Source organism: Chanodichthys erythropterus, chromosome 18 (genome assembly GCF_024489055.1).
Source record: "Chanodichthys erythropterus isolate Z2021 chromosome 18, ASM2448905v1, whole genome shotgun sequence".
Classification (NCBI taxonomy): domain Eukaryota; kingdom Metazoa; phylum Chordata; class Actinopteri; order Cypriniformes; family Xenocyprididae; genus Chanodichthys; species Chanodichthys erythropterus.
In genome coordinates, this window is record NC_090238.1 from 3,965,431 (window position 1) to 3,982,783 (window position 17,353).

At 37.0% G+C, this 17,353-nt stretch overlaps 1 protein-coding gene across 4 annotated transcripts in view; it reads right to left on the reverse strand.

Annotated features, from left to right (window-relative positions):
• Positions 1 to 17,343, reverse strand: part of arel1 (apoptosis resistant E3 ubiquitin protein ligase 1) — a 33,428-nt gene extending 16,085 nt beyond the window's left edge. For 3 of the 4 annotated variants that reach the window (XR_010892560.1, XM_067368411.1, XM_067368413.1), the window contains exons 1-10: positions 17,305 to 17,343; positions 16,171 to 16,246; positions 14,971 to 15,220; positions 10,596 to 10,764; positions 8,324 to 8,544; positions 6,241 to 6,312; positions 4,025 to 4,251; positions 3,647 to 3,884; positions 1,092 to 1,261; positions 808 to 988 (exon numbers count right to left, since the gene is read on the reverse strand). Coding sequence is in view for 3 of the 4 variants with exons in the window: in XM_067368411.1 (XP_067224512.1) it covers positions 808 to 988; positions 1,092 to 1,261; positions 3,647 to 3,884; positions 4,025 to 4,251; positions 6,241 to 6,312; positions 8,324 to 8,544; positions 10,596 to 10,764; positions 14,971 to 15,118 (1,426 nt within the window). In the remaining variant the exon portion in view is untranslated. The remainder of the gene's footprint in view (positions 1 to 807; positions 989 to 1,091; positions 1,262 to 3,646; positions 3,885 to 4,024; positions 4,252 to 6,240; positions 6,313 to 8,323; positions 8,545 to 10,595; positions 10,765 to 14,970; positions 15,221 to 16,170; positions 16,247 to 17,304) is intronic. The other variant, XM_067368412.1, reaches the window with a different exon arrangement.
• Positions 17,344 to 17,353: the final 10 nt, after the last annotated feature.

Genomic DNA, 17,353 nt, shown 5'->3' on the forward strand with positions numbered 1-17,353 from the left:
GTCTCAATGTGCATATTATCCATCCAAAATACTAGGGTTCGGACATTAGTAATATTTAATGGCTACTATTTAGGGTGGATAGTATGCACATTGGGATGCACCTTTCAAGCAGACCTAATCCTCAGATTTATAATGAGAAGCTGGACTGCTCGCACCCTGGATATGTCGGATATATAAACACTTCTGTCATATCTCAATGATATTTCATCTTCACTCATTTTCCTTTCGTCATCATCTTAACATTTGTAATAGGCCTATGTACAGTATTACAAACCCATAGTAGTATTGTTGCTGTTGCAACATTAATGCAAAGACTAATAGTTGTATACAGTGTGGTCTTGGATATCAATTACGTCTTAGTTTAATCACTTAAATCGGTCAGGATTAGTTATATTATATACTTGAATGCAGGATGTAAAGGCACGAGATTACATACTATATATTCTTAGCGTATTATACTCACAGAAATATTATGCATCTCTCACAACTTTATATCCTGCATTGAAGCATATATTAGGAGTTTTTTTAATGAATAAATTATATAATGTTTGTTGTATGGTGATACGAGCAGGGGAATTGCTGAATGAGTAGCTGCGCAACCTTTACTGTACAACAGCTGGTGAAATAAAACCGCCCGCCAGTAAATTCGAGCAACGGTCTGAGTGGCCCTATAAGCTACTAACAAGTAGATAGTAATTTCTTTGTAGATTATTCAACAGCAACTTGGAAAACAGAAAAGGTAAGAAGCAATATTTGAGGAAAGAGCATGTGATTTCTGATTCTTGTAAAAAAGGCTCATTAACTTACCACTGAGTACAATGATGTCAAACTCCCCATTGCTGAGGGGCTGGTCTCTGTATGAGATGCATGCTCTAAAACAGCCTTTCTTCTTAAAGGTGAGCCTCATCAGAACCTGACACTGAGGCTTGTTTAATGATACCGATGTGATGTAGCAATCCTCTGAGCTTTCCTCCTCCACTGTGCCCAACTGTAGGAAAAGTAAGAAAAAGAGATTTGAATACAAACCACTTTAATGATAATAACCAAACCTCAAAAGTTTAAAATAAAAACTATGCAGTAAGTATCCTTACTGGGTGGACATGCACGCTGTAATTGACCTCATCCACCAGTGAGACAGAGTTGCTGGTGGGGTTGCCATACTCATCCCTTGGTTCTATCTGCAGCGTGTGCTGCTGGCCGTAAGTCAGCACCAGTGTTGAGAAGTGGTACGCGATCTTTGTTTTGGATGGGACCACTGTACCTGCAACACACATGCATTTCATGTCTTAAGTCATCTACATCTGTTCATTTTGACAGAGAGTAAGTGTCTTGGAATGAACAGCTTAATGCAAGCTTAAATATGACAACATGTCACCTGTTTTTTTTTTTTTTACATTGAGAAACATGAAAAGGGAAGACTGACAATGGATGTTCTGATTTTTGAAGGTCTTTTTCATTGGCTTATATACTGTAGAGTGAGCCTGTTTTTGGGACTGTAAGCATACATATTCTAACTTTGAATGGGAGACAAAATTATTGGGACAACAACATATTTTATCACATGTTCCAGCTAAGTTTTAAATCAAAATGTGTTTTTGTTCAAGGGAACAGCAGCAGTACTCTACATTTCTTTTGATTCTTGTGATTTCTTGTCACTTAAGTTGCTGGAACTTTATTGTATTTAATTAAATTGAATTGAATTGAATTTAATCCAGTTTAATTTAATTTATCCAATTTTCTGATTATAAGAAGGACTATAGCAACAAGCACTGAAAAATCTTCTTTCTCTTTTTTTCTGCCCCAAAAGTGTATAGGTGTCAGAGGTTGTGAATCGTAGAGATCCCAAACTTAGCAGGATGGTTCTAAACTTGAACATTTACACATACACAAAGAAACAAATCTGCCTGACACTTGATGGTGCTTATAAAGGGTTCCCTTTCAAAGGAGCTCAACGCTGTGTCATGGTGTTGACGCCATGGAAGCGTTTGAAATCATGCCAATTTTATGGGCCGGCGGAGGTCAGGTGTTAAGTTAGCTCTGCTCCTGTCTGGCTCTCTTCTTGAGGGATGGGAGTCAGGCATCTGCACCCCATGGTTCAGGTCATCTGCCGAGGCGGCTCTTCGAGAACCCCATTTTGGATTCAGAATCTCACTATGCATTTTCTTCTGATCCAATTGAGGTACTAATGCTGGCAGCATTTAGCTCTGAGGAGCTGGATGTAGAAAATGTCATGGGGGCCTCAGTTGAGCCGCTTCCTCACACTTACACATATGAAGATCTGCTCAAGTTGAGATGTGGCCAAATTAAATCTGAGGCATCTGTGGCTCAATCCTTCAGGCATCCCTATACAATTGAAAAATTTATATACTATATATAAAATTCAATCCGCCAAACTGGCTAGTACGAGTGACTGCGTTACATGCCACTGCTGAAATCCACCTGCATTTGGGGGGTTGGCAGGTGTTAATGTCAAGCCTTGATCTAGTGCCACCAACTGTCCAAATTTGCACCCATGTTTATGCCAATAACAAAATTATTTTTTCCTCCAATTCCTTGGCTCAAGACGATTCAATTGTCTTCTATTGTTTTTGATTATACTTCTATACTATACTGTGCTACAAGATGCTTTAAAATGCAATGAAATCGCAGACGTCTCCCATTATTGCCATAGCTCTTGCACTTGATGGTTGAAGTTGAGATGCAAAGGCATTTAGCATTGTTTGCCTTTTCAGTGTTAATTGGCTGTGGTTGTTCACGTATGTGTATGCGCATAGTGCTTGTGTTAGCCGAGGTGTATGACACTGTTTTCTTACAATATTTACATATTTGTTTGTGTCTTGTCTGTCACTCATTCGCTGTTTCTTATTCCAGAAATCCAAAATGTTGCCATACAAATTATTTATAAGTAGCGAGGATATCTTCAACACTAATTTCACCCTCACACTCCATCATGTTGATCACAAAAGATAACTTTTCACCTCAACAAGAAATATCGCCACATTTTTATTTTGCAAGATCTTGTGGCACAAGATCTCGTCACACATCATAATGGTCATAACTGGAGTTGTGGGAATCTTTAAATACTTTATACTGTCTATAATTATCTCTTGTGCTGTTTAATTGTTCATTTTGTTGAAAATGATCTCCTGTGCTGGCTTTATGTATATAAATGTATATAAATTTATGTATGTTTTCAGCAAATTATGCAGCCTAGTATCTTTTAGGTGGTCGCTAAAAACGCACATATTGCATAAATTGTATGGACTAAGCCTTTTTGGAGAAAACAGTAAGTTGATATCAACATCAGATTTTACTTTAAACATACTGTTAGATTCCATCTGTTGGCATCCAAAACAGTAGCACCAGTGTAAAGTAGGGGGTTTTGATTATTGATGAATAATAAAAAAAGATGTTTGTATTCTGTTTATGACTACATCAGGAAGAACACAAGGAGGACAATGAAGCTCATGCATCAATCTTGCAAATTGGCATATACTGTATAAGGGATTGGGAGTTAAAATGGGTTTATATTTATAAATTGTTTATGCAAATTCTGACATTTCATTGAATGCACACTTCTAGAATGATAGCTTGTATATGAGGCTTGTATAAAAGTGAGCATTAGGAATCTGTACTTGCATTTTACCTGGTTGGAATATCTTGTAGTAAGGACTGTAGGCCACATTTAGGCCTCCAAGTTTTACAGCTACCTCGTAGCGTCCAGCCTTACGCACAGTGAAGGCCACTTTGACTACATTAGATTCAGGCTCTTGAAGAACTTCCTGGGTCACAGGGACTTCTAAAGCCAGCTCTATGTGAGTGATGTTCACCCTCAGTCCCACAGGTCTATGTGCAGGAAATGGCTGGCCATTTTTGTAAAAGAGCTGCAAGAAAGATTTCAAAATAACTAATACACAATACTGCAGTTATTTTAATTGAGCTGCATGAAGTCCCCAATGTGTAGTCAGTACAAACTTCAAATAAATTGAAAAAAAAAATGTGAAAAAAGCTTATGATTTGTTACCTGCACTCGGAAACTCATGGTTTGACCCACTTCTTGTGGCTCTTTCCAGTCCCAGGAGACCTTGCATGAGCGTGGGTCCAAATAATTACCCCGCACATAGTCGTAGATACTGCGGTCCCCATGACGGGTAGGGTCATCATTCTGTAAGAAGCTGACCACACGAGCAGCAAGCTCACACAGAAACTTGATGGTAAAGACGAATGCGATGATGGAAACAGTTATTCCACCTAAAGGGAACACATGAGCGTTTGAAAAATGAGAAATTATAAATGTAAACTATTTTTCCACACAATCCAACAGCATGAAACAGCAGAAAAAGATATAAATTGCTGTGCTGTCTTAAAAACAACTGTCAAAACACATCACATTAAAATTAAGTGACTGAAAAATGTACAACAGCAATAACGTAATCATAGCAAAAATATTTAACTTATTGTATAAATTTGCTTAACAGTTCACCCAAAAATGAAAATTGTTTATCATTTACTTTTGCACCTTTAACTTAAAAATTATAACCCAATCAAAACCAAAGTGACATTACAGAGGGAAAAAACACACAATTAAAAGCTTAAAATAACCTAACTGCATAAATGAACATATAATTGGGTATGTGGCTTGTAATCATCAAGCTCATGTGAAATAGTACACACTTGTCTTGAATTGACTCTGATTTTAACTCCAAATAAATCATCTCAGGTTACAAATGTAACCATGGTTCCCTGAGAAGGGGAATGAGACACTGCGGTCTCTGAAGTACGAGTGACAGACAGACCAATTTTATTGGCCAGTGGCAGCTCATGACGTCACTAGCGGACCTGTAATACACGTAATCAACTTTTTTGTCTGAAGGAGACGAACAGGCAGGCTCAAGGCATGTCATTGAGAACCAGTGTCTCATTCCCCTTCTCAGGGAACCATAAGTTGACTCTACGGATTACTTAGCCGGAGTCAGAGGGTCAATCAAGGGCACATCCAAAAAAGACTGTCTAGTGGTACCAGACTGTCTAGAGGTCTTCATGGAGGACCCGCGACCCGAGAACCCAGTTGGGTCCAGGCCAGGTCCCAATATATTACTTCGGGTGCCGGGTTTGTTTAACATTGTGTGTAATACCCGAGCCGATTGGAGAACACCCAGCCATGATCAGAGTCAGTCAGCGCTGTGTGTGCATTTTGTAACTTGTAAAATTAGGATGAGAAAAATGTGAGCTGGGAAATAAGGAGAAAAAAACACAACCCCAGCCATCAGAAGCAGAATGGTGGGGTTAATGCAAGTGCAGAGTTATCATGTATTATCAACAGTGAATGCAAACAAACTTCAAATCTCAAAAACTGCTTGCAGCCTTCCACACACACACACATTTAAATAACATTTCAAATAGGCAACAGAATCCGAGATAAACTGTCACATCCAATGTTTTTCTATTTTTCACTTTCTTTCTCCTATTTTTTATAATATTATGAATGAACCGTCTTGCTATATCTAAAAAAATTTTGGTCAGACTCAGCTCAGAGAGCACAATAATGATAACAAATAAGTAATGGTAAAGTCAGCGGACATAGCACTAAACAAGCAATTGTTATTATAGGTACTATAATAATGGTATAATAATGTGCCATTTGCTTCACAGGACATATATGCTTTCAACAATATACTATTAATCTACTAGTGAATTCTAACATGTAACTATGTCACATTTGGTCTCATCTGACAGCTTATAAAATGAACTGAACAGTGGTCAACTTAGAGATATTAAAGTATCCTAACACACAATCTATGTACTGTTGCTTAAAATGCATTGAAAAGCATGCATAAACATTGTTTTTTGTGCATTAGCTACTTTTGATGTTTATTTGATTATCACAAGATTCACTGACATTGATGTCACAAGACTGATTGATGTTTGAGTCATTGACGTCAAACCGGCTGTGACAAGTTCAAATACATATTTATGCACAGACAAGATTTGAGAACTACAACAGTGAGGAAGATTAATGTCATCATTAAACACCTAAACCAACATCCCCTGGTCCCTGCATGAGTATGCTGAATAGGAATGAACAATGTAAACATTGTTCAACAAATTCCTTTTGTATTTCATAAAAAAATGTTATATTGTAGATAATGTAATTCATTTACAAATAAACATTTGTGTTAAGACACATTTTGGAACTACATAATTAAGCTTTAAAGTAATGGTGTCAGGTAATTGACTCACCAATCACGTAAAACATGAGGTCCCTTATCAGAAAGCACAGGGCAATGGTACAGCCAAATATCAGAGCTCCAGCTGAGAATTGAGACATAAAAAAATTAATATATAAATCACATCCTTGTGAAGTCATTAACACAACATCCTTTTTATTTGCTCTCTGTTTTAACAAATTTATTTGAGAACAAATCACAGAAGCAAAACATGATAAACGTCATAAATACGAGACATCCTATCAAATTACCTCATCTTTTGCGGTCAAAACAAGCAGCGTGCAGAGTACAGCTGCCTTAGCAAATAGCACTACATTGCTGTCATTTTCAACATTGCACCTTTGTAAAAGTGTGGATTCAGCACTTACTCACATGAAGAATAAATATATAAACAGAGTGGATTGAGATCAATTTAAGACTGAAACATTCTTTGATACAAAAACATACCGTGTGAGTTCTTGTTTATTGTTGAGAACGAGCAATGAATGATTTTTTGTTACTAAATGAATGAGTGACTCGATGACTTGCTCATCAAGACAGTGACTTACTGTCACCTACAGGCGGTTTTAGTTTAATATTTAAAAGTATGACTTCGTTTTTACCATCACTGCATATTTCTCTATTGAATTTAGACTTATTCGGTAGACCGATATTCGGTAATGTGATATTGCAATAATGAATATGCACAATATTGTTATCGTGGGCATTTCAAAATACCGTAAATAATAATTTATTTATAATGCATTTAAGAATACTTTCCTCATCAACTGTATAAAATGCACAACACCGCTGTATTCTGCGTCATTATTTATTTTATAAAGTTATTCATAAAATCTAAAAAAAAAAAAAAAAAAAACTTTCAATTACAAATCAATTTAGGGGGCATATATTGTCCTTTATTGGAAAAGGTATGACTGCAGTCTAAGTGGAAAAGAGAGGATACACAGTAGGATGGTAAACCCCTCAGGGGGTACGACACTGTAAAAATTTTGGGAACCACTGCCATAGACAAAGAGTTGGTGTAATCAACAGGAATTTCATCAACAACAACAACAACAAAAAAGATTGAGCTTTTTGGAGGCTGATCATGCTTTTCTGGGAAGTTTGAAGTTTATTAAATATGATTCAACAGCAAGTGATGAATTTCAGATAAAAGTTGTGGCAACAGAAGTTGTGAAAGTTATTCTGTAATTGCTTTTTTTTTTTTTTTTTTGGTTAGTGTTTGAGAGGTTGTGATTTTACAGCGTTTAACTCGCTGTCGGGGAAGTGAGGCAGAGAGATTTTTACATCTACTGTACCTACATCTACTGTAATATGACATTCAAAATACATAGGCTATAGGCCACATGTATCTATTACATCTATTACATTGTCATGCCAGTAGGTGGCAATAAACACAGACAGAGAGAGAGAGAGAGAGAGAGAGAGAGAGAGATCATAGGCTCATTTGGAGACTGTTTACCAGTTAGCTATAAGCCAAAAGAGAAAAGACTCAACATTTATAAAAAAAAAAAAAAAATAAAAAAAAATCAACAATTCTAAACTGTGACAAAAGCATCCTGAGCACCACTTGGCAGTAAGTATCCGCAGAGGCAAAATACTTATTCTGGTTGAGTACCATCTGTAAAGTTAAAATGAGCCAAATTATAGGGCTGGGACAATACGTCGAATCTCGATTCATGATACAAAGAATCCGGAGCGATTCTGATATTTTCTGAATGTATCGCGATTCTCTCTCGAAACGATTCTTAGTTTTTAAACAGCAGATGGCACTACTATACGTGCTTTAGAAACACTCATACACTGCCTGCTTCCAGTTCCTTTACACACACTACTTAAACCTAAAACAATCAATCATAAAGGTCGAAAAGGTTGAAGTGAATTACAAACTCCAGAGCGTGTGCAGTTAAAAACTAGCCCAGAGAGAGAGAAAATATCTGGATCGATCCAGATTCATTGTATCGATCGAGAATCGTTGTATCATCCCATCCCTACTAAATTAGCTCTCCGAATATTATAGCATACAATGCTAAACCTGCTCTTTATTTGAGTAGCTCGATGTTAATGTGAATAAATTCCAACAGTACGGCACATACCAAAAGACCACTTCTCATTCAGACGCCTCTCAGCAAGGCTGTGCACCAGCTGAATCTCGTAGTCTTGATCTCTGCTTCCCTTAGATGCCTGGAGGACCCTCACGCCTGTGGACAGTTTGATGTAATCCTCGTAGTAATAGCCCCACGCTGCCAGAGAGAGCTGAAGCTGGCTGTCAAACTGGGCTAGATCATCCAGAGTAGAGCAGCCCAGGGTCTTCAGCCTGCCAAAATATAAAGGAGGAGATCAATTATATATTAGATGAGATAGATGGAGTAATGGATGTTTGCAGAACTCCAGAAGTCTTTAGGTCTTGTTTACACACATCTTTGTAGCCAAGTACAGGCCTACCTACTGGCCTGAAGCCAGTGGCAAGTTTTGGGCATTCGGCCAGTGTTCACGCAGCTGACATGACCGAGCAAGCGCAGACATCTCTGGGCGAGCAAGGCAAACATACTAGGCATTCCCGTCTGTGCGAGAACTTTTGTATATATATATATTTTTTTTTTTAATTAAAAAAACATCAATTAACACACCATTGTGACAGTATATGCTTTATCTGTGTTCTTAAAGTCATCCTGGGTATTTTCAAAAGGATAATGTATATTTATAATGCAATCAACAGACTTTATCACTTTAGAGAATACCATAAAAAATAATTTCTGCCTCATTCTGTGATAAGAAGCCATATCAGTTCACAGAGGGAAGTTATTTCAAACTGAATGCCATTCATTTTAATTGTTTCTTTTGTATGGAATGGTGTGATTCTACAAAAAAAAAAAAAAAAAAGTAAAATTGTAAAAAATGTTACAGTATATATATATACAGTCAAACCAAAATTTATTCAGACACTTTGAACATTTCATTCATTAATACAGTTTATTCACTATAGTTAAAAAAAAAAAAAAACGGTAATAAAATATGACAATATCTCAGAGTTAAACTGTGTCAGAAAATATTAATCTTAATTATGTCAGATAACACTTAAGCAAAACATGGTCAGGTCAAAGTGTCTGAATAATTTTTGGGTATAATATGTCACAGTTTACTTTATTTTGCTATCCTCGCTTACATAAATTAACTATAGTGTCCTGCACACACTAGTACATAAAAAAACCACACACACATTATATTATATTATATTATATTATATTATATTATATTATATTATATTATATTATATTATATTATATTATATTATATTATATTATATTATATTATATTATATTATATTATATTATATTATATTAATTATATTATATTATATTATATTATATTATATTATATTATATTATATTATATATAGTGCCTGAATAATATATGAATGAATAATAATGTCTCAATATAATGTCTCAATATATCAATAATTGTGTAGTGAAAAATCTGATATCATGACAGCCCTAGTGTAAAGTATTTTACTCAGTTCCCTGATCATTTGGATTCAAATTTGTGCACATTATTTTTTGACAGACATCGATGTTGTGATATTCAAATTATGTGGATTTGAAAACAGATGGATTGTAAGGTAATAATTATGTATTTCTTAGCCGGAAATTATTCAGTGAAGTGATCAATGCCCATGAGTGTGTTATATTGATGCTTTTAGTTCTAATATTCCAACCGACAGCCAGCCTACGATAATGTGTGAGGGGTGAACTATGTTCGAATTTTGGGTTATTATAAAATGTGCTGGAGAAGCTTGAAATGCTTTTTGCTATAGTTCATTATACTTATTTTACAGAAAGTTTATTTTGTGGCTTAAATTACATGTTACTCAAAGACTGACATGTTTGGCTTGTCAAAAGTGTTACATTCAGCTGTCGCAAATTCATTGACTTTTAAAAATCGTTAATTTTTTTTTTACAAGGAAAGGAGTGGTTTTGATGCACAAAGTTGTTTTTGTTGTCTCTTATAACAAAAATAATTCATTTTTTCCTTTCTGTGAAGGGGCAGTCCAGACAGAAGCTATAAAGGCAGGAACACATCTAGCCGGCGTCAACGAACTAGTGGTGACGAAAGCAGACTGCGGGGTTGGCCGAAAAACAAAAACTTCCGACGGCCATCCGTCGGCTTGGTGTGTTCCTGCCTTAAGAGTTTATGTTTAATTAAATGCCAGATACAGTTTATTGTGAAACAAAAATACCAGTAATAATCATGAAAAAGAAAACTGCAAAGTCTGCATAAACAGGACTATTAATTATAAACAGGCCCGAAATACTCCTGATAGAAGGCTGATGCATAGATCGCTTTTGAAGTTCACTGAATAGCACTCACGTGTGATAGTAGTGCTCCAGGCTCTGGGAACAAAGCCACTCCTGGAAGGCAAAGTCTCTGAGCAGCTGCACGTGCGCCTCAGTGATCTCCCTCCAGTGATGCTTTTCCTTTACTACTTCCTCCAGTCGAGACAGCACACATAAACTCAGCTCCTCCAGAGTCTGAACATCTACACACACAGGAACATTCATTCATAAACAAACACACACAAATAGAAGTAAGATGTGACCAGACGGAAAGTGAAAGTCCTCCAACACTTTGCTCGGTGTCATGTTTGTGTGCAATCTAGTCAGTACAAAGTCCAAGGGCCTCACATCTGATTGCCAGATACATTTCTAACTCTTATTTCAGACTGGTTATTTTAGCAGAAATCTTGCATTCAGTTCAACAGTAGTAAGAGAAATTCACTTTAGGTTCTCAGATGTCATTGCTATTACACATTTAAAGGGTGGCCAAAATTACAACTTAAAATTAATCAGAGCTATTGCATCTTAATATTTACAAGTAAAGCTTCCTATTTTGAGCACAGCAGACTACTTACTATTTTCTTTTCTACTAGCCTCAGTTACCTATAAATTTTATAGCACATTAAAAATTAAGTGGAAAATCAAAATAAATATTCTGGTCTAACGTCAATGCTGCAGTATTTTTTATTCTTTTTGTTAATTAAAGGGTGTTACTACTATGCGCCTATTAGGTGGGTGTACAATGCGTGTACACTCAGCTTGTTACACACACATGGACACACAGCAGCACATCATTTCCTCTCTGGAGAAGCGTTTAGTCTTTCCACTTGCAAATTCTGCCATGTAAATAGTGAATCTTTGTGAATAGTGAATCCCTTAAAGGGAATGGGAGATGAGACTCTGATTGGTTTATTGCACGTTACGGCCAAAACACACCCAAGACTCATTAAGAGAATAGGAACAACCCTTTTGGACCATGTGCCTGGCGCGCCAACCATTTTTTCCATGGTTAAACTAGCAAAAGTGGATTCGGACATGCCCTAAGTGCACCTGCACCATGCACTTCAGACCATGTGCTTAGATCGTTAAAATAGGGCTCATCACAAATCAGTTTTAGTTTATCAAATTTCTGGGTCTATAGCTTTTGGGATCAAAGCATGGATCACACTAACCAATCTATCTAATGCATTTGAATACACATTGCCCACTGTTCTTTTCCTCATCATGCTCTCCCGTTGAACCACTGGCCCAGAATCCCCAAAAATGCTTTTGCATATCTGCCGCTTTTGCTGCAGAAGGTCAGAATGGAGTGGGAGACATTACTGTTAGTTGCACCAAAATGACCTAACCAGCCATAGCTCCTGGTGCTGATGCAGCTCTTAACGCTCATAAATGGAAGGTGTTCGTGGATTGATGCAAGACGAATAATGAAGACCCAGATACCATGTGTCAGTCATTTCTACACGCCTTCTACACTTAAGGTGTATGTGGTTGCTATCGCATCATTTAATACCTAGGTAGAACAATGCTTGGTACGGAGTCATATTTCAGGGATGGCGTTCTGATGGGAAGAGAGGAGATTAATTCCCTCTCGTTTCTCTATGATCCCTGTTTGGGACTTGGCGTTAGATCTGAGGGCAATCTCCCAGCTGCCAGTGCTCTCATTGAAGACAGCGCTCTTGCTTGCTTTAGCATATTGAAAGCATGTGTTTATGGTTTCCTGGAATCGTGATTGTTACGTGCCAGCCCTGACCCACTGCCTGTTCGTCGACTACGATTCTGCCTGCTCTCTGCCATACCTGTTTGCTGTTGTTCTACCACTGCCTGTCTGACCACGAACGCTTAAATAAAGCTCGCGAATGGATCTCACCTCGTGTCCCGCCTCGTTACAGTGGGAGACCTGCAACTGTCTATTAACCCCATTTGTCTGGAGTTCGTCTGTGTAGTCACGCTGAAGCCTAGGTGTGGCTGTGTGCCTAAGGTGCTTACGGCACCTTTCAAAGTCCAAGTTATTACGCTGCAAGAATTTCTCCCCGGAGGGGGTCGTGACGTAGGCTGTGATATCTGTTGTCTGTGCAAGGGCATTCGAGACAAGCAGCCATTGGCTCACCACATATTATGCCAAGGCTGTGCCCCGTTTTTGCTGAGAGGTGGTTTTGACTAGGTTGTATAGCTGATGAACAGCATTCTGCAGTGTGGGAATGCAATATGCTGAATATTGATGTTCACCTTTTTATCAAGTACTGTTCTATACCAGCAATTGTTGCCACTCTTATTTTGTATTCCTGTTCAGAGCAATGCTTGACTTGCATGAGTTTATATGGGCAGGCTAATGATAAGGACACCAGCACTGACACTCATACTTTTACCAGCCGCATGGCTTCCACTAGGTACACTGGCCAGCATGTGACGTATTGCTCTTGGGCTTAAAGGTAGGGTAGGCAACAGTGTTGTCAAATGTACCGACCGCGATACCAACTCGGTACTGAAAATTACTGAAATAAGTAGCTGCTTACCTGTTGACATTCACTGAAAAACCCAAAAAGAATTTTTTTCGAATGATTTTCCAGGACATTTTACATTTTCTATAATTTTCCATGCATTTTTCAGGACTTGTGGAAATCCTGTTAATTAATAGGTTATCGGCAGGTACTGCCCAACTTAATTATCACTATAAGTAAAATCCAATATTAGTTGACCTCTAATGTTACTAGTAGCACAGTTGATCATGGTTAGCTAACTACTAAAAAAAAAAATCCAGGGTCAGGAATAATATGTAATCACACCGTGATGAACCGGGCTCATTTGGAAATGCATTAAGATACTCAAACTTTTGGAAGGGGAAGTTCTTATTTGTCATGAAAATAATGCAACATGCAAAAAAATGTTAGTGGCACTAGATTTTTAATTTTTTCATTAAAGTAATTTTTTTCTGAATTTTCACCTATAATTAACCGATCATAAGTTATATCATCTCTCTTTTTTTTTTAAACGTATTCTCGCTTAGAACAACACCAACCAGCATTTAAACCTCTTCATTGCCTTGAATGCTCAGACGCGTGCATTAGTAGAGTTGCAAAATTCCAGGAAACTTTCCATTGACTCCAATTCACAGGAATATATGGGAATTATTAATGGGAATTTATTGGAATTAATGGGAATTAAAGGGAACAAACTGGAAATTTGCAAAAATGTAGGTAGCCTATAACAGTGAACTTCTTGCACCATAATCTAGGTTAAAACAACCAGATTTAAAGCGAATTCAGTTGAATTTCTACCCTTCACATGAACTTCCCGGACTTCCTAGGTTGTCTCTGAAAGCCGACATGATTCATCGGTGAATCATGTTCAGTCACTGTTTTGGCCGAGGCTCATGTCACTATGGAGTGTGTGTGCATGAGCAATAAGTTGCTGGCTGCAGATCATTTAATGGCCACCGGTGTTACTAAAAACAAGGGTTTCTGAATTCTATATACAGCCCCTCTAAAATGAAATTTATATACACTATTGTTCACAAGTTTGGGGACTATAGATTTTTTTTCAAATAACTTTGAAAGAAAAAAAACCTTGGAAAAAATCAAACTAAACTAATAATTCAGTGTACATTTGTGGTCAGCACAAGTATAATGCCTTATACAAGGATGTAAAATAGACAACCTTGAGTACCACTCTATGCTCAAACACTTTTCTGATGAAAAAGTCATGTGACAAAAAAAACTGAATAAAACAAGTGCACACTACAGTACAAGACTGAACCTCAATGGTCACGTTAACTGTGTATAACTAGTCTGTAACCAAAAAAAAAAAAAAAAGCCCCAGATTGTTGCTAACTTGCTGGTAATCTTTATCTCAGGACTAATTTCACTTCTTTAGTCATTTAGCCAACTGGTCCCAAGTTCATAAAGTATATGAAGTCTGTTCAGTTAGCCTACCTACAGCATGATGCTGGGTACAGTTAAAAATGTTATTTTTAAAATTTGTATTAGTTTGCATGCATGTCTGCTTATGGCCAAACAAAAGGTTTATGTTTGTATATAATAAAGTTTGTACCTCAAATTACCTCAAATTTACAATTAATCCCCAACTTGGAATATTCCCAAAATTCCAGCTTCCCATTGAAAGTTTCCGCCCTTTTGCAGGGCCAATGATTTATGTGCTAGACAATACTATAAATATAATATAGCTACATCTTTACACGTCATCTTTATACACCATCATCGACCAGTCCAAAAACCTGCTATATGGTAAAGCACTAAGACATTACAGTGTTTGAACTGCTTTGAAACAATGTGTATTGTGAAATAAATGGTAATTAAACTTGAAATATGACCAGGACATAATATATAATATATAATCCCCCACATGCTCTCAAGAACCAAAAGTGTTTGTTTTTAAAGCATTTAACTAACCTTCAAACAAATACTTGTATTCGGATAGGCTGTGCCTCTGGAGCCATTCTTCAATCTGACTTTCCTTGCCTTTCTTCCAGCGCACCTCCCAGAACAAAACCCACAAGACTGAACAGAAGACAAAGGTCAGCAAAAAGAGGCGGTCCATCAGACCATGTTCAGCCTCCGCTCAGACCTCTGGGAGCTCAGAGTCTGCCTCAACTTCTGCTGTCCTATCTGCTCCTGTGCACCTCTCCCATGTCTTCTCCTACTGGGGAAAAGGACAGGAAACGTACAATTCAGGATTTGTGAAGGATTTTCATTGAAATGTACAAACATGCACAGAGCATTTTTTCACACATTGTTATACTGCAGACTTCTGCTAAAATGCTTTAAACGTTTTTTTTTATTCACATCATTGCTCCATATCCCAAGATGACAAAGCACAAAACAGATTTCTGATAACTTTGCAAATTAATTTTGTTTTTTTAAAAAAAAAAGAAAAACCCTGAAATATCACAATAACACTCTTAAAGGGTTAGTTCACCCAAAAATTAAATTTCAGTCATAAATTACTCACCCTCATGTGGTTTCACACCCGTAAGACCTTCGTTCATCTTCAGAACACAAATTAAGATATTTTTGATGAAATCTGATGGCTCAGTGAGGCCTGCATAGCCAGCAATGACATTTCCTCTCTCAAGATCCATTAATGTACTAAAAACATATTTAAATCAGTTCATGTGAGTACAGTGGTTCAATATTAATATTATAAAGCCACGAGAATATTTTTGGTGCACCAGAAAAACTAAATAAAATCTTTTCAACAATACAGTGATGGGCCGATTTCAAAACACTGCTTCGAAACAGCAGTTTAGCCGTTCGATAGGAGATCACTGTATTGTTGAAAAGTCGTTATTTAGTTTTTTTGGTGCACAAACATATTCTCGTCACTTTATAATATTAATATTGAACCACTGTACTCACATGAACTGATTTAAATATGTTTTTAGTACATTAATGGATCTTGAGAGAGGAAATGTCATTGCTGGCTATGCAGGCCTCAAGGAGCCATCGGATTTCAACAAAAATATCTTAATTTGTGTTCTGAAGATGATCGAAGGTCTTACGCGTGTGAAACGACATGAGGGTGAGTAATTAATGACATTATTTTCATTTTTGGGTGAACTAACCCTTTAAATCAGTACTAAGTTGAAGCACCTTTGACAGCGATTAAAGCCTCAAGTCTTGCTGGGAATGACGCAACAAGCTCTGCACACCTGGATTTAGGGATTTTCTGTGGAACACAAAAGAGGATATTTTGAAGAACGTTGGGAACCAAACAGCACTGACTTTCATTGTATGGACAAAAAAGAAATAAAAACACCAAGACATTTCTCAAAATATCTTACAATTTTGGAACGACATGAGGGTGAGTAAATTATGACAGACATTTTTATCACTTTAAAGATATCTATGTATTTTGCTATGTTCAGTTTTCCTTCTACCAGTCCCCCATTCTGCCATAAAAATCTGATTTTTTTTTTGTCTGTGCCTCTGAGCCCTGCAGGCAGTTCCTTTGACCTCATGACGGTTTATAGTCGTCATTATGGGTTATAGAGTGTAGACTGAAGTGTAAAAATAAAAAAAAATTAGCTTAATGTTGCAACATAACAAAATGGGAATACTTTCTGAAAGCGATGAAGTGAGTTGGGAAACAGGACTGTGTGATCTATTACATTTGCAAAAAGCATGCTGCAACTCAACTAAAGGATTTAAAGGGATACAAATGATTTTGTGCTGAATTTTAAAGATATTATAATTATCAAGATGAGTATGTTTAATCATTCATTTAAGAATACAGAAACAGCTTGGCATCCATTCTCATGAGCGCCTGTCTACATCTGGCAAGAAGACAGATCTACACGTGCACGGTTTTTGTTTGTTTGTTTGACCGAGTGACATTTTTCTGCTAAATAATTACTGCAGCTCCTCCGTGATGTAATTTGTGTCTTTAAACATGAACATCCTGTTATCAGTACAGGCTTTAACATCATATAGTACTACATAGATGCATACTAGTGAAGCAAAACACAGAGAAAAAAGTCCTTGAAATGTTTAGTGCATGTTGCCTAACGAAATAACAATCCAACCCTAACGTTACATATCTGAAACTCTCATAAACAGAACATATGCGACGCCGAATGATCAATGTAATTCATACAGCCAGCATTCAGTACTGACAAACCCACAATGTGGCTAAAAGTAAACAATAACCCCAGAAGTGCTGTATGACAGTTCATATAACGATTGATATTTAGCGAACAGCTGCAGTATTGTCTTCTGGATATTTACCTTGATGGATGTCTGTTGAGAACCGGAAACACCGCAGTATCTAGCGCAA